General features: G+C 37.2%; 1 protein-coding gene across 1 annotated transcript; it reads left to right on the top strand.

Annotated features, from left to right (window-relative positions):
* The first annotated feature begins 2,339 nt into the window (after window positions 1-2,339).
* il1b (interleukin 1, beta) lies at window positions 2,340-7,003 on the top strand. The gene is made up of 6 exons (XM_041970302.1): window positions 2,340-2,725; window positions 3,446-3,482; window positions 4,749-4,929; window positions 5,125-5,316; window positions 5,418-5,557; window positions 5,913-7,003. The coding sequence occupies exons 1-6, from the start codon at window positions 2,691-2,693 to the stop codon at window positions 6,129-6,131; spliced, it is 804 nt and encodes a 267-aa protein (XP_041826236.1). The 5' UTR covers window positions 2,340-2,690; the 3' UTR covers window positions 6,132-7,003.
* The last annotated feature ends 335 nt before the right edge of the window (window positions 7,004-7,338 follow it).

The raw sequence follows: 7,338 nt of genomic DNA, 5'->3' as shown, positions 1-7,338 counted from the left end.
AGACACTGCTTTTCGACCATGCTTCAACAGGATTATTTTAAAAAAATAAACTCATGGAACAGGCCTGGACTAAAATTGTTGGTACCCTTAATAATTTGTTGCACAACCTTTTGAGGCAATCACTGCAATCAAAACGATTCCTGTAACTGTCAATGTGACTTCTCAGGTTTGAAGGGAGCCTTTTCCAGACGACATGTTATAGCTCCTTCCAAAGATGCTCAATAGGATTTAGGTCAGGGCTCATAGAAGGCCACCTTGGAATAGTCCAATGTTTTCCTCTTAGCCATTTTTGGGCGTTTTTAGCTGTGTTTTGGGTCATTGTCCTTTTGCAAGACCCATAACCTGCGACTGAGACCAAGCTTTCTGACACTGGCCAGCACATTTCTCTCTAGAATCTCTTGATAGTCTTGAGATTTCATTGTACCTGCACAGATTCAAGACAGCCTGTGTCAGATGCAGCAAAGCAGCCCCAGAACATAACAGAGCCTCCTCCATGTTTCACAGTAGGGACAGTGTTCTTTTCTTCATATGCTTCATTTTTCCGTCTGTAAACATAGAAATGATGTGCCTTGGCAAAAAGTTCCATTTTTGTCTCATCTGTCCATAGGACATTCTCCCAGAAGCTTTGTGGCTTGTCAGCATGTAGTTTGGCTTTTTTATGATTTGTTTTCAACAATGGTTCCTCCTCGGTCGTCTCCCATTAAGTCCACTTTGGCTCAAACGACGACAGATGGTGCGATCTGACACTGATGTTCCTTGAGCTTGAAGTTCACCTTTAATCTCTTTAGAAGTTTTTCGTATTATCCGTCTTTTTGATTTGTCATCAGTTTTCCTCCTGCGGCTACGTCCAGGGAGGTTGTCTACAGTCCCATGGATCTTAAATTTCTGAATAATATGTGCAGCTGTAGTCACAGGAACATCAAGCTGCTTGGAGATGGTCTTATAGCCTTTACCTTTAACATGCTTGTCTATAATTTTCTTTCTAATCTCCTGAGACAACTCTTTCCTTTGCTTCCTCTGGTCCATGTTGAGTGTGATACACACCATGTCACCAAACAGCACAGTGACTACCTGTAGCCCTATATATAGGCCCACTGACTGATTACAAGATTGTAGACACCTGCAATGCTAATAAGTGGCCACACCTTGGATTGACATGTCCCTTTTGTCACATTATTTTCAGTCTTTTCTAGGGTTAGGGGTTAGGGTTAGTACCATCATACCATCATTTTTGTCCAGGCCTGTTTCATGTGTTTTTTTTTACATAATTCTGTTGAGCCATGGTTGAAAAGCAATGTCTGATTTTCATTGTCTAAATTTCATAGAATTTTTATTTATTTTTACTTTTGTCAGATTCAAGTTATTTCTGTGATCATTGTGAGTTTTTCTTTCATTAACCGAAGGGTACCAACAGTTTTGTCCACGTCTGTATTAGAACTTCCGTATAAGAAACAAAAACAGACATGTGACATCTATTAAAGCTGGTTTTCTCAAGATTTACCTCAATCTAAATTTACATAAAAAATCCGACATCCAAACTACAAAAACCCATTTCCCAGTATTTCCATTCAAAGTCTCTCCATCAGTCATCACATCAAATTCGTTCTGAGGTTACACTTTTTTCTTTCAATCATCGCAGTACAAGTGTACTTGAAAAGTTTCCCGTCAGACAACAGAGGATGTGGAAAGCTTTTAAATAGGTCAGATGAGCTCATGTAGATGCAGATATGACAAAACCACATCAAAGTTGTATGCACCTGCAAATACCAATACCACTATGAAGCTGATATGCTTGCTTTGTGGAAGGCCACCAGAGTTGTAAGGGCAAAAAAAAAAAAAAACAGAAAAAATGGGTATTTGATTAAGAAGCTGCAGCTCTACTGATGCAACAGATGTGTATTAATGTTTAATGTAATAAATTGTTTTTAATCTTCTGGTAAAATTAAGGTTACATTAATAAAAATAAATGAATAAAACAGGATGCACCAGGCTTAGATGCAACAGGTTCTGGTTAACTCATCTTGTGAGTTTACAGTGAAAGATACACAGTCCCACATAAAAGGCATCTCTATTTGATCTACAAAGCCATACACTAGCTGGGGAAAACATTTCTATCACACATTGGACTTACTGCAAACACCTTTAAAAAGAGTTAAAATATACTATATATTGTTTTACAGTGAGTTAGGACGTCACCCTTCATCCCAACTGTACTGTGCAAAGCCCAGCAGCGGGAAAAAATGGTATATTAGAATAATAACTTCAATGTTCTATATAAGGAAAATACACATTATGAAATGTAATTGAGGGTAATAAATGAATAAATGTATGAATAAAAGAATGATTACACTTATTTACAGTAAATATGATTGATTACCATATGCATTAAAATTACTTCCACAATTTATATACAGGTGTATTACATACAATGCCTAACATATGAGTTTAAATGTTTGCTGTGAGTTTGTAAGCTTTTCCGTTTCCTTTGGCCAAAGTAGGTGTAGTGTTGTTTCTGAAGTACAGCTCTAACCTCAAGAAAGGAAGTCAGCTCTATAAAAGCACAATACTGAGTGAGATTTTCAGTCCATCTGCACTTCAACACGAGAAACGTGTCAGACCACCGCTACGCCTCTGTGAAGTCAATAAGAATAACTTCCATTTTATCAGGATTTAACAACTTCCATCTGAACATGTGTGACTTTGAGCTGGCTGATGCACTGGCATGGTGAGTTAAATCATGTTTAATACAACTTCTGTTTCAGGATTACATGACTGTTTAAAGACAGTTTTTAAAATCATGAAATTTTCTCTATTTAATTGTTTAATAGTATGATAAAATTCACATTTCAAGATTAACTACAGCTAAATTATTTTTATTCAGTTTAAAAAGTCAGCATGCTTTAAAATTTGATGTTTAAGTGTTCGTTTAATGTATCTGGACCAGCATTGACAGAAAAGTCATTTTGGAAGTATTTTCAATGATATTTCAGTATTTTTCTTCCTGTTAAAAAAACCTGATGCTGAGAGAGGTGTTAAATTTGATCTGTTTTCCACAACCATCTGGTGATCCCAATTGAGAATCACTACTGGAACATTAAATAAAATGTTAAATTAGCAACTGATATCTTCAAGAAAAAAGTTTGCTTGGGTGTCACAAGAACTGAAAAGTGGGTACAACTCAAACTCTTTCAGTAACAGACCTCAGGGCTCGTCCTTCAATGGTCATTAAGAAAAGGGTATGGTCTTTTTTTTTTTTTTAAATTAAAGACTAAACTTGGTTCTTTAATGGTGTTTTCCATTAAAAAGCTCCAAAGACTATACTAAATATCCTCAAAAATACCAACATGATCAGCCATTTATTCACTGTTGGGTCAGATACTGATGTGTAGGTAATAAGTGAGATTTGGCATATTTTTAACTTATTTTTTTTCTTTATGTATTTCAGTTCACCTGAGAAGGCATGTCACTGCTCTGACATGATGGTAAGTCCTACAATTTATGACTATAAATATTTAAATATGTACTACTGTTAGCTAACCAGATTACACCATTTCATGATAAACCTTTTTACAACAAGCTCAAAAAAAAAAAAAAAAAAATTCATTCATTTTCTTGCGGCTCATCCGGAGTTGGGGCTCAGAGGTAGGGGTCCCCAGACTTCCCTCTTCCCAGTCACATTTGCCAGCTCATGTGGGGGGGATCCTGAGGCGTTCCCAGACCCGAATAGGGTTAGGCAAGGGTAGGAACGTAGATCGATCGGTAAATTGAGAGCTCTGCCTTTTGGATCAGCTCCTTCTTCACCACAACCAACTGATGCAGAGTCTGCATCGCTGCAGACGTCCCACCGATCCGCCAGAAGATCTCCTGCTCCATCCTTCTCTCACTCCTGACCTCGAGATACATGAACCCCTCCACTTGGGGTTTCACCTCATTCCCGGCCCAGAGAGGACCCTCACCCTGTAAAATAAAATAAAATTTGACCACTTTAATGTTGCTTTCAATGGTAAAAATATATTGCCGTTTGAGATTAAATGCAACACAAGCCAAAAAACAACAAAGTTAATAAACAGCTACCATGATGATTTAAATAAACAGACAGGAGCTTCCTATTTGAAGCAGCAACAGGGTATTTAATCCAAACAGACGCAGAGCAGCTTCTCATCTCTAAAACAACCATGTTGAAGACGTCCTCTGGTTATTGAAAAGATGTTAGAATAGAATAGAGCAGCCTTTACTGTCATTGTACCAGTCGATATGAGATTGAGAGTGCATCTCTCATGTGAAAAATAAAATAAGCAAAATACAAATATATAAAACATGCAATCTATAAGATAAACGTAAAAATATAAAGGAAGACTGTCGGTGGGTAATATTATTGCACTGAGGTTACATTGCACAGATAAAAACAAAGTGACTGGAGTGTAAAGTGCAGAGTGAAGTGGGTTTGTTGTCTGGGTTTATTTTCTGTTCAGTGCTGCGACAGCTCTTGGATAGAAGCTGTCACGTAGTCTGTTTGTCCTTGCTTTCAGTGACCTGTAGCGCCTGCCAGAGGGCAACAGGTTGAAGAGGTGGTAGCCAGGATGAGAAGTGTCTTTACCAATTTTATTGGCTCTACTGAGGCAATGTTATTGTTTCAGAAGTCAGATTATTTGCATCGCATAGAAACAACGAGCCATCTTCGAGTGGCCCAAACAGGAACGTACAGCTGCTCCAGGCCATAACGTTTCTGTGTTTGCTCTGATGTACAGGAAGAAGACAGAGAAAAATTCAGTGGGGAACTGGACCTGACGGTTTCCTGTCACAGGACTATGAAGGGTGTCGTTACACTGGTGCTGGTGGTGAACAAGATCAACAAGCTGCTATCTAAGTGTGGCAGGGAGCTCAGCGATGACGAGCTCTACAGCTTCATCATGGACCAGGTGGTGGAAGGTGGGTAAAGAGACAAAGCTATAGTCCACTGGGGGAAAAAAAAGTCAGTGAGTCACCGGGTACTTAAATGTGGCTTTGGATGCCATTTCTTGGGAAATGAAAGTATCTGAAATCTTAGTGGAAAAGCAACTTCTTTAATCACCACCCACATAGGATGTGCTCATCAGATCTTCTTGTTAACCCCTCTCTCCACAGAAACTATTGTTGAGAGGCACTGGAACGCCTCCATGGAACAGAGAAAAGTCATCTTTGAACGTGCCAACAGCTTAAGAGAATGCATGTTAACTGATATGTCCCAGAAAAATTTAATCTTGGACTCAAACTGTGATGAGAAGCACTACAAACTGCAGGCCATCACTCTGAAAGCAGGATACGACCATTTAAAAGGTAAAAGGACCACAAGAACTTCCCAGAGTACCAGTAATTTAAACCTCTTGCCTCAAAATGAAAGGTCATGTTCTGATTTATGTTTGTTTTTATCCCCTCAGTGAATTTTAACATGTCAAGGTACATCTCTAAACCTGGAGCCACAGCCGTGGACAGCAGCTGTGTCCTTTTGTCAGTTAAGGGTAAAAGTATACACCTTTCCTGCTCCTGGGAAGATGAGAAAGCTGTGCTGAATCTGGAGGTAAATACAGAGAGAAAAAAAAGCTTCTACACAGAGACGTAAATTAGCAACTTCTTAATATCAGGTTTAGGTTTAGGAGTAAAAAACTTTTTAATGAGATAAAACAGCAGCTAGTTTAGTTTTTTCTCTCCAGGCTGAAAAACTGTAATAATGCAATTTAATCCCTGAATTTTTCTTAGATTTGAGCTTTATGCCACAGTTTAGACCCCAAAGTAATAATCCCAAATTAGAATTTTTCTGATGAAATGTAAATGTTTCGTGAAATAATAATATTAAATTAAATTAAATAATTTTTATTTCCATGTTGTGGGTGCCTTTTTTTTAACTTTCATGAACATTTTTGTTTCCCTGTCAGGAATGCCATGAAGAGGATTTAAAGAAGATCTATCAGGACACAGACGCGGATCGCTTCCTTTTCATCAAGAAAACTACAGGATTTTCTCTGACCACCTTTGAGTCTGTGAAGTATCCCGGCTGGTTCATCACCACTTCCTCTGATGATAGAAACCACTCGGTGGAGATGTGTGAGGTGGAATCTCCACGTAATCGCACCTTCAAAGTCTACACTAATTAGTGTGTCCGAGTCTACACAGCAGCGTGCACCTTTAACATTAAAATGCACAGAATGTTATTGTAATTTTTATATATCGCCACAAGATGGCGCAATTATACGCTTACTTCCTAAACCTGCAGTTTCTAACGATATATGTGAAGTTAGATAAGCTAATAATTTCATTTAAGCTACTAAAATTTATGTTATTACTTACTGACAACATACTTTACCATGTTTAATATCTATACTCTTTGATAAAGAAACATGTACGGGGATATTCCTCTTTAATTCATTAGATTTATCATAAAGGTCAAGGTTTGAATCTCTTGAGGACTGATAATGGTTGAGCACTACACTGCTCTACTCATTTGTGTTCTGGACTTCATGTAAAAGGGAAGTGTGTGTGCACTGCTGCAGAAGCATCATTAGCATGCACAGGTGATAGTCTCTGACCAATCACTGTATAGTAACGCCATGGCTCAGTAAGGACCTGAGTAGTGTTTGGTCTATGATAGTATTATTCACCATGTAAAACTATAAATTAAAAAGTGTAATAAGTGGAAAAAAACCTTTTAAAAATATATATTGTATATACATATATTGGTTTGTTTATACGTGTTCTGAATCTATTTTTGTTATTACTTTGTTTGCTTTGTGAACTAAAGAATAAGCCATTTTGAAAGTAATTTAGGAAGTAACTTAGTGACTGTTACAAATGATTATTTGGCATCTCCACACAGTAGATGTCTATTAATGGGAAAGAAGTACATGTGTAAACATTTATTTTTTGTTGTATTATAAAACTATTTCTTAGCTTTTTTTTCCCCTTTTTTTTGCCATGATATCTATTTTGGTGTGTGAAGGCTTGTTTTTGTTTAATAAAAATCTTATAAAGTAAAGCACTTTGTGTTGCCTTCGCCATAAAAACGCTTTATAAATAAAGTTTGATTTAATTTGGTACACAAATTGTATAACAGGGGATCAATATTCATTAATTAGTGATAACTTCACAAACAACTTAGACCTATTGTACTGACGTTACCTTGTCATTTTAATAGATACTACAGCACCCTCTGGTGGCTCACAAGGCAAACCACTTTTAGCAGTGTAAACAATGATACTTTCTAGTATGGTTTTTGTTATAGGTCCTTCTTATAGTTGCAGTGTCTCCGCAAAACAACGTTTATTACTCATCAGATATAATGTTAAATGTATCATATAGAATTTT

The sequence above is a fragment of the Melanotaenia boesemani genome, chromosome 19 (assembly GCF_017639745.1).
Source record: "Melanotaenia boesemani isolate fMelBoe1 chromosome 19, fMelBoe1.pri, whole genome shotgun sequence".
NCBI classification, from domain to species: Eukaryota; Metazoa; Chordata; class Actinopteri; order Atheriniformes; family Melanotaeniidae; genus Melanotaenia; species Melanotaenia boesemani.
The sequence above is the reverse complement of the archived record's forward strand: the minus strand, read 5'-3'. Positions and strand labels throughout refer to the sequence as shown.

What these genes read in the sequence shown, in the direction of transcription:
- il1b (XM_041970302.1), top strand. Translation starts at nt 2,691, where the DNA reads ATGTGTGACTTTGAGCTGGCTGATGCACTGGCATG. An exon ending in GTCACTGCTCTGACATGATG is followed by an intron (nt 3,483 to 4,748) that starts GTAAGTCCTACA and finishes TCTGATGTACAG; the next exon opens with GAAGAAGACAGAGAAAAATT. An exon ending in CATGGACCAGGTGGTGGAAG is followed by an intron (nt 4,930 to 5,124) that starts GTGGGTAAAGAG and finishes CTCTCTCCACAG; the next exon opens with AAACTATTGTTGAGAGGCAC.